Source organism: Desmodus rotundus, chromosome 2, assembly GCF_022682495.2.
Source record: "Desmodus rotundus isolate HL8 chromosome 2, HLdesRot8A.1, whole genome shotgun sequence".
In the NCBI taxonomy this organism is placed as follows: Eukaryota; Metazoa; Chordata; class Mammalia; order Chiroptera; family Phyllostomidae; genus Desmodus; species Desmodus rotundus.
Window position 1 is genome coordinate 2,097,712 of NC_071388.1, and position 18,894 is coordinate 2,116,605.

At 48.4% G+C, this 18,894-nt stretch overlaps 1 protein-coding gene across 1 annotated transcript in view; it reads right to left on the reverse strand.

Moving 5' to 3' along the window:
* The window catches only part of PAXBP1 (PAX3 and PAX7 binding protein 1), a 30,463-nt gene extending 19,027 nt beyond the window's left edge, over positions 1 to 11,436 (reverse strand). The window contains exons 1-6 of the mRNA XM_053916757.2: positions 10,962 to 11,436; positions 9,537 to 9,665; positions 5,152 to 5,328; positions 3,619 to 3,840; positions 2,972 to 3,075; positions 170 to 387 (exon numbers count right to left, since the gene is read on the reverse strand). Coding sequence (XP_053772732.1) covers positions 170 to 387; positions 2,972 to 3,075; positions 3,619 to 3,840; positions 5,152 to 5,328; positions 9,537 to 9,665; positions 10,962 to 11,319 — 1,208 coding nt within the window. The 5' untranslated portion in view covers positions 11,320 to 11,436. The remainder of the gene's footprint in view (positions 1 to 169; positions 388 to 2,971; positions 3,076 to 3,618; positions 3,841 to 5,151; positions 5,329 to 9,536; positions 9,666 to 10,961) is intronic.
* Positions 11,437 to 18,894: the final 7,458 nt, after the last annotated feature.

Below are 18,894 nucleotides of genomic sequence, written 5' to 3' on the forward strand. Positions count from 1 at the left end.
AAGTCATCCAAGGAGGGAGCCAAGCAGAGACTGAAGCCATCCTCTGCTCAGCTCTGAGGCAGGCGGGGCATCTTCTCAGCCGATAAACTGCGTCTGCCACCCCAGACTACATGATGCCTGAGGAGCACAAAGTGAGAGGACAGGTCTTTAAGAAGCTGATCTGCCCTACCTGTCTTTAAGCTGTTTCTTTACCAGATCAATAGTAACGGGAGTCATCTCATTACTGGGAGTTTTGAAAGGGGCTGTACTATCTGTTTTTTGAGATTTGCCATCAGCTGATCCATAGCCTGTGTAGCTATAAGGAATGCCGTAGGAGGAGCCGTAAGGCATTGCCGGGTAGGTGTTCTGGTAATACATATTCACTTCGGTGGGCTGACTTGCTTGAACCTAGAGAAGAAATGGGACACGTGTGAAAGTGGGTAGCTGAAACCACACCAAAAATAATATTATGCCTTTAAGGTTAAAAAAAACCTAACAGCAAAAATTAAACTATTTTCTAAACAGTATGCAATTAAAAGAAATAGTTACAATTCTTCAAAATCAAATAAAAGTAGGGCTAAATGAAATGTTCTTGTTCTCTTATGGGATTATAGTATTCATTTCCAATAATTTTCAGAAAAAGAAGTTAAGTTGGGCCCTGGCTGGTGTGGCTCAGGGGACTGAGTGTCAACAACCAAAGGGTCACCAGTTCAATTCCCAGTCAGGGCACATGCCTGGGTTGCAGGTCAGGTTCCCAGTAGGGGGTGTGTGAGAGGCAACCACACATTGATGTTTCTCTCCCTCTCTCCCTCCCTTCTCCAAAAATAAACAAAATCTTTGAAAAAAAAAAAGTTGGAAGGGACATTAAAAATAACCCGAGGCCACCACTTCATCAACGGAAGACAAATTACCAGACATGGCCACAGGATAAACAGAGAAGGGGTGGGAATGGGCATCAGGCATTGCAGACTCCTCACACCCACTCCCAGGTTCCCCCACTGTACACACACTGGTAACAAAAGGGTTACATTTTATGCACCATTTCCCCTTACTGCCCATAAAACAGATGTTGTAGCTATTTAGGAAGGTATTTTTCACTTAGAAGAAGAGAAATTCATCTGCTACAAAGTAACTTCTAAAGTTAAAGAACATAACCCATGGGGGGGGGGGGGGGGAAGAAACCCTTTACTGATACAGTGTTTCTCAGACTTTAGCAGCTTCAGAATCACCCTGAGGGCTCCTGAAACAAGCTGGGCCCTACTCCTACAGACTCATTCTCTAAGTCCAGGGCAGTGAGAATGTGCATTTCTCACAAACTCCCAGATGATAGTTGATACTGCTGGTTAAGGAACGACTTTGAGATACACTGATCTAAGAAACTAGAAATTCTTCCATCACTTGACTATAAAGAACATAATATAATACAGCTTCTTCTAAAAGCTTATTGGAAGACTTCTGGCAAGATGGAAGTGTAGGTAGATAGATATACTTTGCTCCTCGCACAACCAAAAGAAGGAAACAAATTTAAAAACAAAAAATAATCAGAACTGCCGAAAATTGAACTGTAAGGAAGTCTGACAACCAAAGAGTTAAAGAAGAAACATTCATCCAGACTGGTAGGAGGGGTGGGAACGGGCAGCCAGGGCGGAGAGGACACAGGGTTAGGCGGACCAGGCGGTCCCACACTCGCATGCGGATAAACTGGGAGGAACAACTGGGGAGCGAGACAGACCGCACAGCCCAGGGTTCCAGCACCAGGAGATAAAGCCTCAAAACCCTGGACTGTAAAAACCTGTCCCAAAGAAGTTGGACACAAGGAGGCACACACCAAGGCACATCATAATTCCATTACCCAAGATTAAAGAGGAGAGAATCTTAAAAGCAGCAAGAGAAAAGGAGACAGTTACCTACAAAGGAGTTCCCATTAGACTATTGGCTGATTTCTCAAGAGACCTTACAGGCGGAGAACCAAGATGGCGGCGCAGGTAGACACACTGCGCCTCCTCACACAACCAGAACTGACAGAAAATCAAACGGCAAGGAAGTCCGACACCAAGGAAATAAAAAATAAACATTCATCCAGACCGGTAGGAGGGGCGGAGACGGGCACCGGGGTGGAGAGGACTCGCGTGGCTGTGGCGGGACTGAGACTGGCGGAGTGTGGGACCAACCGGGCAGGCGGTCTGACCACTAGCAGACCCTGCGGCCCCATGTTCGCGCAGATAAACCGAGAGGGCCGGACTCCGAGTGGCGGAGAACAGGGCAGGCAGAGCGGCGGGTAGCAACCCGTGGCCCCACATTCGCGCACAGATAAACCGGACGAATGGTGGGCCGTGAAGCAGATAAGGTCAAGTTAAAGGAGTTCATCATCACCAAGCCCTTATTATATGAAATGTTAAAGGGACTCATCTAAGAAAAAGATAATCAAAATTATGAACAGTAAAATGATAACAAACTTACAACTATCAACAACCGACCCTAAAACACCCCCCCAAAACTAAGCAAACAACTGGAACAGGAACAGAATCGCAGAAATGGAGATCACATGAAGGTTATCGGTAAGGGAGGGGAGGGAGGAGAAGGTACAGGGAATAAGCAGCATAAATGGTAGGTACAGAATAGACAGGGGGAGGGTAAGGACACTATGGGAAATGGAAAAGCCAAAGATCTTATTTGTACGACCCATGGACATGGGGGAATGTCCATGGAGAACTAAGGTAGGGGAATGCTGGTGGGAGGGGGGTGCAGGGCGGAGGAGAACGAAGGGGAGAAAAAAGTGGGACAACTGCAATAGCATAATCAATAAAATATATTAAAGAATAAAAGCTTATTGGATACATAACTTTATATAATTTTCTTAATTATGGGACTTGAGCCAACGACAAAGATTCAATTCACTATGCAATACGTTTCAACTTTTGCTTCAACAAAACAGGCAAACAGTTTCATATTTACATTTTCAAATGTACTTTGTAACTTTTGAAGTTCTCACCTGTGGGATATTGATTCCTTTTCTTATCTGCTCCTGCTCCCACCGGCTGAGCTCTTCGTCTTGCTCTCCGGTCACTAGAGCATCGTCGTCGCTCCCCTCGATACCTGCAGCCACGAGCAGCCAAGACAAGTGAGGACCACCAGGAGAGCAGGGAGGGAGGAGATGCTCCCCTGCTCTGTCACAAAAACTAGGCAGAACTGCCAGGACTGACTCAACCTCACTATACCGCCTACCATGAGCCCCAGCCTCTCGTTCCACGCTCCTGACTTCACTTGTCTTTAGGATACACAGTGTCCCCTGCAGCAAAAGGCAGCACCAGTGTAACCACTAAAACCTTGGAGGGTTTCCTCATCTCCGTGAGCTTGACGCCAAGTCAGCGAAGGGAGGAACACAACCTAGCGCCTGCTGAGAGCGCCGCACCAACGATGCAAACCTCCGCGTGCAGGGGGCTTAGGCCTCCACCGGCACCCCAAGAAAGTGGTCAGTTAATCATGCTCGAGTTTTCAAAAAACTCCAGCAAGTTGCTCGTACCCAAGCAAGAACCGTCCTCTAACATTAAACACAGTTTTAAGAAAATGTCAATTTTATATCATGGGTTTTAATAGCAATGTAATGAATAGGCTTACTATCCTATTCAATCAAGTTACCTATTTCCTCGGCAATTTTTTGTCTTTGTGATTTTTCTTTCACAGAAAACACGATCCGGCGTTTCTCGTCATCATCTTCGTCATCGCTGGCATCATTCTCATCTTCCCGAACAAGGCGGCCTTTACCAGGCTCGCTTTCGTGAGGAGTGAAGTCTCCCAACTCCCGGGCCATCTGGCGCTTCTTCCTGGCAGCATGTATGAAAGCTGCATCCGGGATTTCCCCTGGAGACCAAGGGTGAGGGTTAGAGACACGGCAGGGGTGCAGGCTCTACTTTCCTGGAAATACTCAGGGTGAAGTAACCTCCCTGAGACACCCTTGTCACATGACGATGTTCCAGGGTCAGCTGCTGGCACCCTCCCCAAATTGGGCCTGCAACCCACTGCGCTCCAACTCAGTTTAAAGGGAAACTGAAAGTCACAAGGAAACTGAAACGGACCCATAATGGTGATATGGGAGAGAGCGTGTGGGGGGGGGAATCCAGCAAAAGCAGTTTTATTTTCCTTGTATTTTCTTCACCTTTAAGTAAAACAGAAGCAATCAAATCATATTACTAAATTAGAAAACAGATAAAAGTTAAAAAGGTGCCCATGCCTCGTGACCCCAAAAAGTGTTAGATGTACAGTGTATTTCTCTTGCAAACAGTTCTCAGCTCACCTGTACGCACACTGACCATACGATCCTGTACCTAGTTTTTCGTGTTAAAACATAAGCTTTTCTTCATGTTGTTGTTTTGCATAAATGTAATTTTAAAGGCTTAACAACTGCTTGACACATAAAGCATTATCTACTACATAGTTATTTGACTTTTTACCTACAGTAAAAATTAATGCCTTGTTACTCATCGAACTGTTATTTTCACAACTATGTAACATCCCTTCAGGTAAATGTACCCTAACCTACTAAGCCACTCCTCTCTGGCTAGACGTCGTTTCCCAGTTTTGCTCAGTGCACAGAATGTGAACAAAACACTGCTTCCCTGGGATGAACTTCGAGACTGATTTACAGAGGGTCAAGAACATTTGAAATCACTGCCAAACAGCTTAAGGACTGTACCACTTAGAACGCTGCCAGTCTTCGCACATAATTTTTCTCAACTTTATCAGGCCAGAGTAAGCATTTTTAAATTTTATCAATGTTATGAGTTAAATGATACCCTTTTGTGATTTAAATTTGGCTACAAAGTGATTAATTATTCAAAAGCTAATTAACCAGTGAAGGGATCTGCAAACTATTTCGTAGAGAAACGTGAAAAATGAAGAAGGCGTGGACAGAAAACTAACAACAGTTAGTTTTGCTTTAAAAGAAACCTTAATCTGAACTACAGAAAAACAGCCGACTACTGTGGCACCGTCTACCCGGGAACTCAAAGCGCCACACCTGCTTCGATAACACAGGGCCGGCCTGACAAGGACTGGAGAAACTGGAAGTTTCTAATTCCCTTCCCTCCTTCCAAAAGGACACTCCCTGGCTCCCAACAAGGATGTCCTCAGAACACCACTGGGCTGACTCCGTCCCTCACAGCAGGCCCGCACCTGGACGAAGGACATTCAAAGACGACAGAGCATCTGCGAAGGCCCCGCCAGCCTTGGGCTTCCCCTCCTCCTTCTCGCTCTCCACGTCCATCTCATCTTCGCCACGCTCCCCAAGGACAGCCCCGTCCTCTGGACCCGTGTCCTTGGCATGTCCTGTTTTGTCCAAAGGCGGCTCATCTGCATTTTTGAAAAAATTAAAATGACTTTAAAACAAAATCCATAAGTTAAGGAGAGGCTTTTTATTTGATTATGAGCTCAATTCATTAAAGCTTAAACTATTTTGTTTGCAAAAATCTGAAACCACTAACGTATAAAAAGGAAGTGTCACAACAAGGGACATACCTGGGAGGTGGAAGTAATACAGGGGACACAGGGCTGCATTTGAGTCCTGCGCAATCCCACCTCTGGTTAGGTTTGTCAAAATGTTACTAATTTATCAAAAGTAACTGTTTCTCCCTCCAGACTCCCTAGGTGACAGTTCGTGCCTCTCTGAAGCATTACTTCATTTTGGATGTTGGTATTTCATGAAACTCTCAGCCCATTCCAGAAAGCTTTTATCAGGAACGAAGTTTAGGGACCAGATAAATCTCTGTGATGAACGGTGTCAGGATATCATCATGGTTCACAACCATTTTCCACCATCGGCTGAAGGGCTAAGACTCAAAAGTGACGTGTGCACTGCACAGCTCTGCCCCCACTGCCTCGACTAGACGCGTAAGAGCGAATTTGCGACTGAAGCAGAGACCACCTGATTCTCTCCCTGGGGATCTAGAACTGGGACAGAGACCAGTCAGAGACCAGGGAGCCCAGGGACCAACCACGTGGGTCCAGGGAGCTGCGGAGTGGCCACACTCTGCCATGTGGAGAGAGGAGAGCACTCTCCCATTTTCACCTCTGATGCTCAGGCCGTTCCTAAGGCCAGTTTCAAGACTGCTCTCCTGCCACTGGGTTCTGAAGGCCTGTAGCTGTTCACTTTACACCATGCGGTTTACTTCACTGTAACTAAACAGTCCTATCACACCCTCCGTCCCAGGCAAAAATCAAGAAAATCAAAATGTTTTCCACCTTGAAGCACTTGAACCTGGCCGCGCACACAACAGGCACAAGGATATAATGAAGGAGTAAAACAAACGTTTATTCTAAATATGAAAGATGCCCTCTCTTATTTCTCTAGCACGTTCCCCTCCCCCAAATTGCTTCCAACGTTCTGTATTCTTCTCTCCCCTAAACAAAAGTACTGGGGATAATATTCCACCCCCCCCCCCCCTTAACTTCACTGCGAAGAGTTAGAATCTAACTTGTCAAATTGTTATTTTAGTAGCTATGTCATATCCCTTTGTGTAAATGTACCTTAATTCACTAAGCCATTCCTCTCCAGCTAGACACTGTTTCCAAGTTTTTTGTTTTTGTTTTTAAATATTTTATTTATTTTTAGAGAGGGGGAAGGGAGAAAGAGAGGGAGAGAAACATGATTGTGGGAGAGAAACATCAACTGCTTGCCTCTCGCACACCCCCACTGCCCCCGCCCCCAACCCAGGCATGTGCCCTGCCTGGGAATCGAACCAGCGACCTTTCGGCCCGCAGGCCAGCAGTACTCAATCCACTGAGCCACACCAGCCAGGGCTCCAAATTTCCAAATTTTGATCTGTTAGATCATTCTATTTTAGGCTCTTTAATTTTTTCCAGTTATCATCCTACCTCACTAGCCATAGACTTCATTCTGAAGTGCATTCTGAGGCTATGGGATTTTAAAACTCACTTTATTAGATGTACTTGTATATGGTTAAGAATCAAAAACTACCCACTTCCTTCTGCTCTCAACCTACACTACATCAATGGCTCTCAACAGACAGAACAGAACTAGGAAAGGCCACCCAGACCAGACTCGCAGAGAACACCCTCTGCAGGTTTTCCAGAACTCCGTTTCATTGAGCTCACAGGTGCTTGTGTGTGGCTGAGCATGAACTGGCCCAGCGCGGGGACAGCGGAATTGCTGGGAGTGGTCGGGTACTGCGCTTCAGATGTCCTAATAAAAAGAAGCTAAGTAACAGCTCCCCAGCACCCACCCTCACTGCCAATGCCGCTTCAGGAGACGTGCTCACACACACTCCCGCAGGCTCTCCCTCTTCCTCAGTCTGCAAACAGGCACAGCATTCTGATCCCCAGTCTCTACTGCTATTGTCTGCCACGCCCTCTGCTACTCCCCAGAGAAGCAGAGGGTCCTGCTGCCTCCTCCTTCACTTCCTCACCAACCTGTGCGCCCCACTCCTGGCAAAGGGACCGTGTGCTCCCTTCCAACCCACTTTACCAACAAGCGACCAGCTGCTTCACACAGGACTGTGGAGCGATGCAGCCCAGCAGCCCTTCCTCCAGAGGGCGCCCTGCCAGATGCCCTCCCAGAAAACCACTACAGCAACCCTGCCAGCAGGCCTTCCTCGGCCCTTCCTTTTTGTGACCTTTCTGGCACTAAGCCCTACAACTGACCACCGTCATCATGAAACCATCCTGTCTTTCCTCCTCCAGCCTCTCGTATCTCTGTAGTAAACCCTCTCATCGCCTCAATAAGCACCGAACCCAGACCTTCATCTCCAGCTGTCCACTGGCTGCACTGAAAACGGTTTGAAAGTGAACTCATGTTCCGACTGGTGTGGCTCAGCTGGCTGAGCGTCGACCCACAAGGCGAAAGGTCGCCGGTTCAATTCCCAGTCAGGGCACAAGCCTGGGTTGCGGGTTCAGTCCCCTAGGGTACGAATGAGAAGCAACTGACTTCCTCTATCTCATCAATGTTTCCCTCTCTTTCTCTCCCCCCGCCCCCTCCCTCCAAAAATAAATAAATAAAATCTTAAGGAAAAAAGTGACCTCATTATCTTAAAAATATCATGAAAAGAGGCTTCCAAGTTGATACTACCTCTGTTTTGAAGGCAAGGCACCTCTGCCTGCTTAAGGAGGGCGGGGTAGGAGGGGCCCAGCAGGGCGAGCTGACTTTGGGCACTGTGGACACAAGGACGATCTACAACGGCGTCCACCCTCGGGGAGGCCATGAACTGACTCACTGGGTGAGCCATACGTGACAGTGGAGAGACAGAAGATGTCACACACGACAGCTGCATGAGCCACTTTTCTCGGGTCTCACTTGTCCTGACCTTTCTTATATTATTTCATCGTACAGTTGATTCTCAAAGAGATTTGGGGAAAACGAAGCAGTTTCCTCAACTCCAAGACAAGTGGTTCCCCTAAAAATACTCCTCCTCCCACCTGCCTTGCCTGTTTCTGTGCAAAATACATAATTATCCTCTCAGTCACCCTGGCGCAAAAGCACAAATTTGACTATTTCTTTCAAATCCAATAGCTCAGGCAACATCAAGCCTGCCAAGTCTTCTGCTGGAATGTTTCTCAAAGACTCCTTTCTTCCCATTTCTTCTCCTACACCCACAGCAAACGTTTTTAACTCATCCCCAGTTTCCCAGAGAGATAGGAAAAGATGTCTGGATCCGCCAGTCCTGGATCAAAGCTGACCCTGGAGCCTCACGGGCCCCAGGCCGCCCATCTCTACTGGTGCCAGCCCACACCGCAGGCTCGTGCCAGGAGGAGGCTCCAAAGGCATTTGTCACGTCCCCATCCTGGCAAACCTCTAACGCAGCAACGCCAAACCCCGTATGGGGCACTCAAGCCCGTCACAATCTGTCAACAGCGTACCTTTCACCCTAAACCACGGCTCCTTGCACGAATCACCTGTGTTGGCCGGTTAGGGGCACTTGCTCTTTTGCAAAAGGGCTTTGGTCATTTCAACCTCTGATGTCCGCCCCGCTCCCCCCACCCCTTGCAACAGATCCAGTTTCCTAAAGACAAACAACTGCTTAAATGTTGAACTACGGCTGAGAGAGAACATGAGACATGTTTGCGCAGGGCAGGCGGGGCCTCACGCTGAAGAGTCTTCACGTGGGGAGGGCTGTGGAGTGGGGGCCCCTGGAGGGCAGGCACAGGATACTCAGGGCACTCCTAAAAGTTCTCTGAGAATTAAACCCACGGCAGAAATGCCACCAAGAAATAGAAAGCCTGTCTCCACAAAATACAAACACAGAAATTTGCACAGTACTCCCTCGAAGAGGAATAAATGTGTGTCTCAGGACCAAGTGGGAACCCTTCTTCTGCTCAACAGCAGTCTTGGGAGAGGATCAGTCACTGCAGTAGAAACATTCCAGGGGCTGCGATTTTGTCTGTTTAAAAAATGCGTTACATTGCAGTTGTGTTAGAAATAGCAGAGCCCAGTGGCCACGACAGGGGCGACTGAGGAAGTTCCTACTGCGCATAGCAAAGCCATTCGATCAGTATGAGAAAGAACCTTGTTTGACATTCCAAAAGAATATTCTTAGTTTGGTACTTACTGTCGGCTGATGAGTTGAGTTCTGTCTTAATTTTCGACTTTTCAAGATCTTCTTTATATTCTTTCTTAAGTAATTTCACTATCTTTTTGCTATAACTTGATTTCTTCACTTTGAAAACTTCTTCATTTTCTTAAAGAGAAATTAAATGAAGACTGTAGCAACCATTTCCAGACACACTCTTCCCTTCTAGCTTTTGCATGATCTTACGTGATTTTCAAATTCTTTCAATATGTACTTGTACACCCCAAGTGATTATATAATTTGAAGTTATTTCAAAAGCCATAGGCTCTTAAAAACTGAAGTCAGCTTCATCAACTAATCTAGAATAACATGAAATTGAGACTTTTAAAAAGGCATAAAACAGCAGACTGCACAAAATTTTCCAATGTCCTATTGTGTTCCTCAGACCACCCATTCCAGGAGGGGAAAAAAAAAATCACTGAGAAAGCACTTAATCACCAAACCACTACAGTATCTGAAACAAAATATCCAAAATCAAAAGGTGCTGCTTAGCAGGGCTGTCAAGTCTGAGTAACTCCAAGTGCATGGCCAAATGACATTCGGTTCTTTCAAGACTACGCCAAGAACAAAACACTTCTCAAAAGTTCTGATGACATGCCCATCACCTCTGATTTGAACATTTTAAAGTCAGACACAAACACTCCCAAATAGTGCCTGCAAAACCAAAAATCTGTCCTCCTCTTAAACAAAATAAGAAATAACACAAAGGCCAAAGAGAAACGGCCTGCCTTACTGGAAAACAGGAAAGCATCTCACATCAAGATGCAAGTGAGATTTCCAAAAATCTTAACTTCTTACAACATTGCCTTAAAGGGCTATGTAAACACAAAGTATAAATATTTAAGGCTCCCTTATGATCAGACATCTAAACGCACTGCAGCCTTGGGGAAATCAAGGCTCGGCGATTCCAAGGGTCTGGTCCAAGGTCACTTGGAACCAGAGCGTCTACTCCGGGTTTCTGTCCCCAGACCCAGAACTCCAGCTGTTTGCAGCCCCAGCCTCCGAGTCAGGATGCCGGGACGGAGCACCCCAGAGGCGTGGTGGCCGCAGAGCGCTCGGGGAACGAGCACCGACCAGCCAAGGGACCGCACTCAAGTTGTCCCTGAAACACACCGCCAGGGAAGAGGCAGGCCGGGGGCACCGGATTTCCCCCGGAAGCGCTCCGCTGATCGAGCTCGGGCCCTTGGAGTGGAAAACGCACAGGCGACCGGGGAGGAGGAGGCGTTGGAGAGAGCAAGGCTAGCGGCGGCGCGGGAACGCGTCCCCGGCCGGAGCACAAGGCCAGAGGCGGGGAGGACGTGCAAAGGGCTGGCGGGAAGAGGCTCCATCCCGGGGCTGGAGCCCCGGGGGAGGGGTGGGCTGGGCGGGGATGCCGGGGTGCGGGACCCCTCGCATGGCAGTTACCTTCTTCCTCGTCCTGGAAGCTCAGCAGGCTGGCCCGGGGCAGCTCTTTGTTCTCCCGCGGCTTCTTGCGCGGCTTCAGCCCGTTGCCCGGCTCAGCGCCGCCCGGGAAGCAGCCCCCCGCCTCGGCCCCGGGGCCCAGGGTCAGCGCAGACGGCGGCGGTGGCCCCGGGCCCAGCAGCCCCTCCCCCCCGGGGGCCCTGTCCCCTCCGCCGCCGCCGCCGCCGCCGGGGCCCGGCTCTTCGCCAGTGCCCGGAGGCGGCAGCAACGGCGGCGGCTCCTGCTCTTCATCGCGCTCTCGCTCCTCCTCCTCCGAGTCATTCCGCTTGCGCACGTTCACTCGCCGGGCCTTTCGGAACATTCCTGCGGCCTGCACGGCGGTCTCCCCGTCGCTCCCCCACGGCGGCCCCGGCACTGCCGAGCTCGCGACAGCGCACGCGCGCGCGCGCGCTCGCTCCCAAGCCCCAGCCCGGAGCTGTCTTCCCTTGCGGTACCGCGCACCTCCCGGCGCGCATGCGCTCGCGCTCCCACTACTTGCGCGAACTCCGCGCCTCTCGCGAGAACGTCGGCGTCCTGCACTGTCCTCTGTCGGTTTGGAGGACTATCGGCACAGAACTCTGGGAGGTGCTATTTGATGGGTCACAAAGAGGATCATAGAGACAGGAGGAAAGAGTGAGCTCCGGCTACGGTGCTGCAGTGCGTCCTCCTCTCTTCTGCTGAGCAGTCCCGCGAGGAGACCTCCGGTTGAGCGTTGGGGCTGCGGGAGGAAGGGGCGGGCCCGGGGGTGGGGGGAGCGGCAGGGGGAGCCCGGCGTGGCGAGGGCACGTGGTGGGATGTGCCGGGGACTGTGCAGCGGCTGTGAAATGGTGATCATAGGTAACTAATGTGTCATCACTAACTATAGCGACAGAGCGCGTTCACAACCACTGAATTTCATTTGTGATAGATGCACCCTGGCCTGATAGTGTGGAACCCTTCTTTCTGCTACAACAAAAGCAAATTGTGTTACTGGTCGAAAGAACGTCAGGTTTGCCAGCAGCTCCTGAACGGGCCACTTTCAGAAACAAACGGAAAGGAAATCGACTTGAGGTGGGGGTGGTTATGTCACCTTTCGGACTTGCGTGGACTCACAGAGGTGACGGTCCTAACTGGCAAGGCCAGAGCAGGGACCGGCCCTTGAGGTTGACCTCACAGGCTTCCCTGTTTTGTCACCAAACTTGGGGCCTCTTCCTTCGCAGAGGGCAGCCATATGATGAAAAAAGCCCACGCGGCTCCAGAAGCCCTGCGGTTCGTTGCAATGTTAAGAGTGTTAAGAGTTTCTCATGATCCTCCACAGATACTCCACGCACCTAAAAGCAGGTGTGTACATTTTTATGAGTTGCCTTTTTTACATAGTGTATACACAGTGCACGTTTTGTCTGAAAAACAGCGTTGTGTCTCTTACCAGCTACTGAGTGATCCATTGTGGGAACGCACCATAATTTATGTAACCTGTCCCGTAACGATTGATAGCTTATTTCCAGTCTTGGTATTATAATCGTCGCTGCAATAAAAGCTTCAAAAAATGGTTCCATCTGTAGGGTGAACTAGAATTGGAATTGCTAGATCCAAGTGGGTGTCAATTACTATTTATAGAAGCTGTACCAGTTTGTACTGCTGCCAGCAAATATGAGAGTGCCTGTTTGCCTCTGCCATCCTGTCAAAATTTCACTTCAGATTTAAGCTCCAGGTTGAAGTGGACAATCTGAAGCCCACTGAGAACTTCTACGTTACATACATCTGCCTCTTGTTGCTGGTTTCCTCTGATTGGATTTGAGATCTGCCCACCAGGACTCACTTTTGGAAATTGGCAAGGTGAAGTGGGCCAGCGATTTTCAGTAGGTGTGCCACGAGAATTATTTATTTTTTAAGGTTTTATTTATTTGTATATTTTTTAGAGAGATGGGAAGGGAGAGAGAAAAAGAGGGAGAGAGAGAAACATCAATCGGTTGCCTCTCACAGGCCTCCAGCCGGGCACCTGGCCCACAACCCAGGCAGGTGCCCCGGCGGGGAACGGAACTGGTGACCTGTTGGTTGGTTCGCAGGCCAGCGCTCAATCCACTGAGCCACACCAGCCACGGCTAGAATTTTTTTAAAGTGCACTATCTGACTCTTTAGTCGGGGGCACTGACCGTTCTTCCCTCAGACTGTCAAATACAATGACCACAGCCAACACAACAGTAGCTCTCTGGTGTGAGTGAATCAAAATGATGCCTGTTATTTGGTCAGAATGGCAAAAAAAAAAAAAAAAAAAGGAGAGAGAGAGAAAAACACATACACATTTTGGTGTGCCACAGAATTTTCGTGATTAGTTTATGTGTGCCATGAGATGAAAAAGGTAGAAAATTGCTGCTCGAGGCTACAAGCACCCTCTAACATTCCCTTCCAGTTCATAGGGAAAGTTAGTGACAACTGGCTTCCATTCTATTCCGATTTCTCTTAAGTTCTTAGGTTCCGGCTGTTCAGCATTGATCTAAGTTCTGACTCCAACAGTGTCTCATCAGTGAAATTGAACTCCAGGTCCCATCACACAAGATTCAGATTGTGCCTGGTCAGCCTCCAGACACCTGAGCCAAGAGACAAATGAGCAGTGACATGATTGCAGCAGAGGTGACAATGGTACAGCGCAGAGTGGACTACGGTAACCTCCTGACCTAAAACTTCAAAAAGACCTTCCTCGGGAAATATGGCTAGAGGGGAGAGCGCTTGCATTTTAAAGTGAGCCAAGATAAGAAAAGACAGTAAGTGTATCTATAACTTTGACTGTCCACCTATTCAATAATTAAAGGGTAAAGTTAAACACTTAGAAGTTACCTTGCTGCCCAGGCGAGCCAGAGGTCCTTCTGGAGGTTACAGACCGTGTGGAAATTAAACTCCTGAGACTGAATAGCTGCTTCAGTTGCCTGTCAGCAGTGTATTAGCAGAATTTAATTGTTTTATAAAATGCTCTGCGCTGTAAGTACTAAATGGACTGATTTGGTCCCCAAATACAGCGTGTCACCACCACTGAATGTTGGAGTGTCTGGTAAGACAAGGACCCCTCACACAGAACTGTCACACCACCCATTTTGTTTGAATCAATGAGTTCGGTTAGTTTTTAAAAGTCACCTTTCTAAGCAACAATTCTGACTAGTTTTTTTCATCAAATTGGGGATTTACATGGAATAATTGGCCCGTAAATTCACACAAATTAGACAAATCAGTTTTGTCTGTTTGCTGATTCGGTGCTAGACTCCGCAGTCTGGAAAGGCGGTCACCTGATGCAGGTCAGCGAAAGGCGGGGAACTTCTGCCGAGTCAGCCGCCATGTGAGGAGGGAGGGACAGTGTGTCCCGGTGGAGCGCTCAGCGAAGAAGCAGTCCTGTCCTCTGAGTAGTTAAGACACCAAAACCTCTCTCCTTGTACAAAATAGTGATGGTAGGGTGTGTGGGTTTGTTTTCCACCCTTGCTCAGCAAACTAAGGAGCAGTGAGAGCTATTAAGTCTTCGCCGATTTCTTAGCTAAAATTTAGGTTTGGCAGGCGGAATCTGATAATCTAGGAATCCCTGATCTAAGAATTTTTCTTTTCTTTCTAAAACTATAATGCAATTCCATTCTGAGAAAAAAACAGTAAATTTAGTCAAAAATTTTAAACCTTGCCTTGCCGGAGGCGGTTCTAATTAACTTCAGGTAAAATTTGAGCTTCACGGAGAATAGACTCCATTTTCATTCACTGCAGTTTTCCCTGTACTTCCAGTGGGGCCTGGCCCACATAGGCAGTAAATGCTTGTTCACCGAAGGATGCTGAACAGTGTGTTTGTTCAATTAGTGATAGATGCTTTATCCTATGTTGATACAAATCAACATTTTTCTACAGTTCAATACATGTGTTGATCACAATACATGTGTTATAAATCACGGGTAGATTCGTTTTTCACATGGTAACTGATCCCCTCCCCTCCGCCTCAGGGAACTGCCCCCTGGAGTGAGGAGGAGGCTGGGAGCCTCTCCGCTTGCGCAGACTGGGCAGAGCACTGGGCAGAGCGAGGGCAGCTGACCCAAGATGGGCTAATCTCAGTCTCCCCAGAGTTTCCCCTGGGGACAGAGACAATGAGTCCCTGCGGGTGGCTGGAATTGCAATGGACGCGAAAGCAGAAGGAAAGCCATGAATTACCATGCCAGCTTCGGAGCTGAGAAAATCGTAGCAGGAGAGAAGAGCGGAGCAGAGAGGACAGAGAAAGTGATAGTGTGTGGGCCCCTCCTGCCTCCCCCGTTCTTGCTCTCAAGTCTTCTTCAGGCAGGGCTGCTGTGCCCCTCACCTGTGAGGGCACCGCCAGGTCCCTTAGGGTCCATTTCTGCTTCGTTTTTGTTGGTGGTGCTGCTTTATTGCTCAAAGGACTTCAAGTTTGTTTACGTTAGAACCAAAGAACACTAGCACCAAAGAATTCTCAGAATAATCAAGAGTTATTTTAATTTTGTATAATGTTAATTATCTGTATAAATTATACGATTGTTTTTTTAAAGTTCACTATTTAGTAACTCTTCAGCTTTTGTTGAGAGAGGAGCTTTTCTTTGTTTCTTTTACTTTTTAAATATAGCCATACAGATACGCTCACTGCCTTTTAAGCAATGGGTAGGAGTGAGGAAAGGTCTATTTTTTGCAAGTATGTAGTCATTTCAAGTAATGAGAGAGAATACCTCCATCCGGAGTGTGTGAATGGTCTCATTAGACATGTCAGAAACTTTCTAAATACTTTGAAACTCCATTGAAATGAGCCACTGTAGCTAATGCAGTAACATTATCTTTTCTATCAAACTGTTGTTATTAGTGGAATCCAGATTTAAGAGATACAGGTTTCCCAAAGTTAATTTTTTTGTTACATTAGTATCCCCGGTGGAGAGCCAGCTAACGTTTAGGAATGTACTGGCAGTTCCCCTGTAATGATCATTCCTTCATTTTCTGAAATGACAGTTTTTTCAACAAAAGGAAAGGGAATTTACTGTTCATCCAAACTTAGAGTGCAATAATAAAGTAAACAATGTTTTATTTCCTTGCATGGAAATATTGAGCTTATTCAGTGGTTTTGAAATATGCCTGCTATTTAGACTAGGCAATTCTGTAATCCACTCACTCAACAAAATTAATTGAGCATCTGGTATGTTCTAGGCAGCAGAAAAACAATCGCCAACAAGATGGGTTCTTTCTCCTAAGTCTGCGGTCAGTTCTGGAGACCAAACAGACAAGTGAATAAACAAAAACTGCAGTTAATATTATGAAGAAATCAATTGGATGCTACCTCTTAAGAACCACAGGTATAGACGTGAAAATGATAGACATTTCAATTTGATCCATTTTTTCCTATCTGCCAGTGGCCATTTAAATACCTTTATCATTAGTAAATGTGTAAAGATTTCTGGGATTGAGGCAAAACATTTTCCTTCAAGACGATTCCAATGAAGAGCTCCAGAATGTCTCCGTTAGTAAGTTTCAACAAGTTTATCTACCCCATATTTTTAAAGTTTCCTTGGTAAGTTTTCTCTCCCATACCATGAGATTATTATGTCACTGTCACAAGTGTGTGTTTGTGACACAGTCTTTCCTGTCACTCAGCCAGGCACTTGCTCAGCAAGCTGCCTGTGGAGCAGCCCAGCACCAAGAGTCACACAGTAGCTACACTATTCGCTCAGCTGTCACTGCATGCAGGCTCACTCAGAGTAGAGTGTCAACACACTTACAATCCTACTCACACTCTGACAACCTGGGAAAACATAATACACTCACACACACACAGCAATCCGTGGGGGATAGTGAACCCGAGTCCCAGAGTCTCGGTCTGCAGGTCTGGGAGACAGCACGGGGGGCAAGGGAGTCATCAGCGTCTTATAAGAAAGGATCTCCAGATCCAGGCAGACAGCAGGGCAGATGGAGTCCTCCGTCCAGCAGGGCAGAGCCCCCAGCGGCCGATGTCAAGGGAGACCAGCGAGGTGTGGGGCAGCCCGCTGGCATGTGGAACTCAGCTGTCTCCGCAGTGGTCTGGAGCCTGCCTCAGTTACACCTGGGAAGCGGGGTACTCCACCCTTCTGGGTCTCCTGATAGATGTCTTGGCTCCCCTGCTGGCAAGTGGGGACTTTGCTCGGGAGCCCATCTGTGGCTGGGCCCGCTCTGCAGACGCGGCTGCTGACACATGGGCAGATACGTCTCCTTGCAGACCTGTCTGATCTGACTTAGGGAGTCTCCCTCTGGAACCAAAGTGTCACGGCCGACTGGCAGCCGTTTTAGTTGGCACGAGTGACTCCATTTTATTTTATATACTGTATGCTGTCTTGACCGGACCAACGCCATTGTATTGGTCCTGCCCTCCACACTCACCTCTTCTCAAAACCGTTCCTGCTCTGTCCAGCCGGTAACTCCGTAATTAACTCTCAGAGGGAAGCACATCTACCAGCCTGTCTGCATCCGCACTCCTCCTTGCCTCCATTCATGGAGTGAAAACAGCAGCCTGCCTATGAGCGGTGCATCCACCGGCTTGTGCTGCATGTTCTCCTCGAGCTCTTGGCCCTCCCGTCTCCTGCTCTGCCCACTCTCCACTGCAGTGCTCGCCTTGGCATGCACCTACTTTGGGGTGATGCACTCGGGTGCTGCTGTTGCCGTCTGTCTCCAGCCCCCGGGCCTTTGTCTCCCTCACAGCGGAACTTCTCCGCACATTTGTCCGCACTCACGGCCAGCCGCCCCGTCTCCCATTCCTTCCTGAAGCCTCACTTCTGTCCCAGCCACATTATCGACCCCCGTCTTATCAAGGTCACCATGACTTACCCCTTGCAAACCCAGAGGACACTTCTACATTCCTCTTCTTTGACTACGACCCAACCTGAAACACTGTCCCCTTCTTGGTATGCGGAAAGTGGCTCCCTTGGGCTTCTTGGAGCTCATGACACACTTCTTTTCAACTTCAAGTTCAGTGATGCCACATTGTAACTCGCAGTTGGCCATGGTAGGAGTATTGACACCATGGAAATGGGCAAACACCTTCAATCAGATCTCTTTTTCCTGGAGAGTCGGTTCTGTACCAGAGCACCGCTGCCCCCCAAACACCTAGGCTCACGTCACTCCCTCCTCCTGACCTTGTCAGCCCTTTCGGGATCTCTTCTAAATGGTCCCTGTGTGTCCAAGTGCCCCATTGTTTCACCTTGGGCACTCTCTTCACTGTTGGGTGTTCGGTGTCAGTCACAGGTGTTCCTGGAGCTTTCAAGACTCTTGGAACAATGATCTTAGGTCTGTGACCATAGGGATCAGGTAGCCCTCTGAAGGTGAGTTCAATTAAGTAGAAGACTGAATTCAACCAAGTGGCAAATAAGTAGTTTCCTTTTGAGAAATTGCCCCTGGCTCGTGCCAAGCCCTGAAAGAGACTGAATTTCTAACCGTGGGACAGACCCCAAGTGCCTGTGTGACCTCGGCTGCCAAACGAACTGAAGGTATTTGCTCTACTAAGACATCAAGCTGGGCATGCAAAGCAGCCCTCGGTGAGTGAGTAGGAGCAGAACAGATGGGACTGGGCGCTCGCAAGTCCAAGTCCGGGGAGCACCGGCTCTCTCTGCTTTGTCACTCCTTCCTCTTGCTGTCACTCTTCCTCTACCTGCCCCTTTAACCACACCTACGGCCCCTTGAAAAATTCCCCATGACCAATGGGTCAGGGAAGAAAAATTCAAGTCTAGTTCACACACAGTTCACAAAGTGCTGGCCACACCTGGAAGGGGGCTCCCCAGCGGGCTGGCCTGGCAGCAGGAGCTGCGAGCAAGTGCAGGGAAACCCTCCCGGCAGGCCAGCTGGGTGCCCGGGAAGAGCAGGCTAGCCACGCAGAGCTAGTCTGACTCTGACTCGTGGGCAGCCACCTGGGCCGGGGCACCTGCGAGAACAGCCC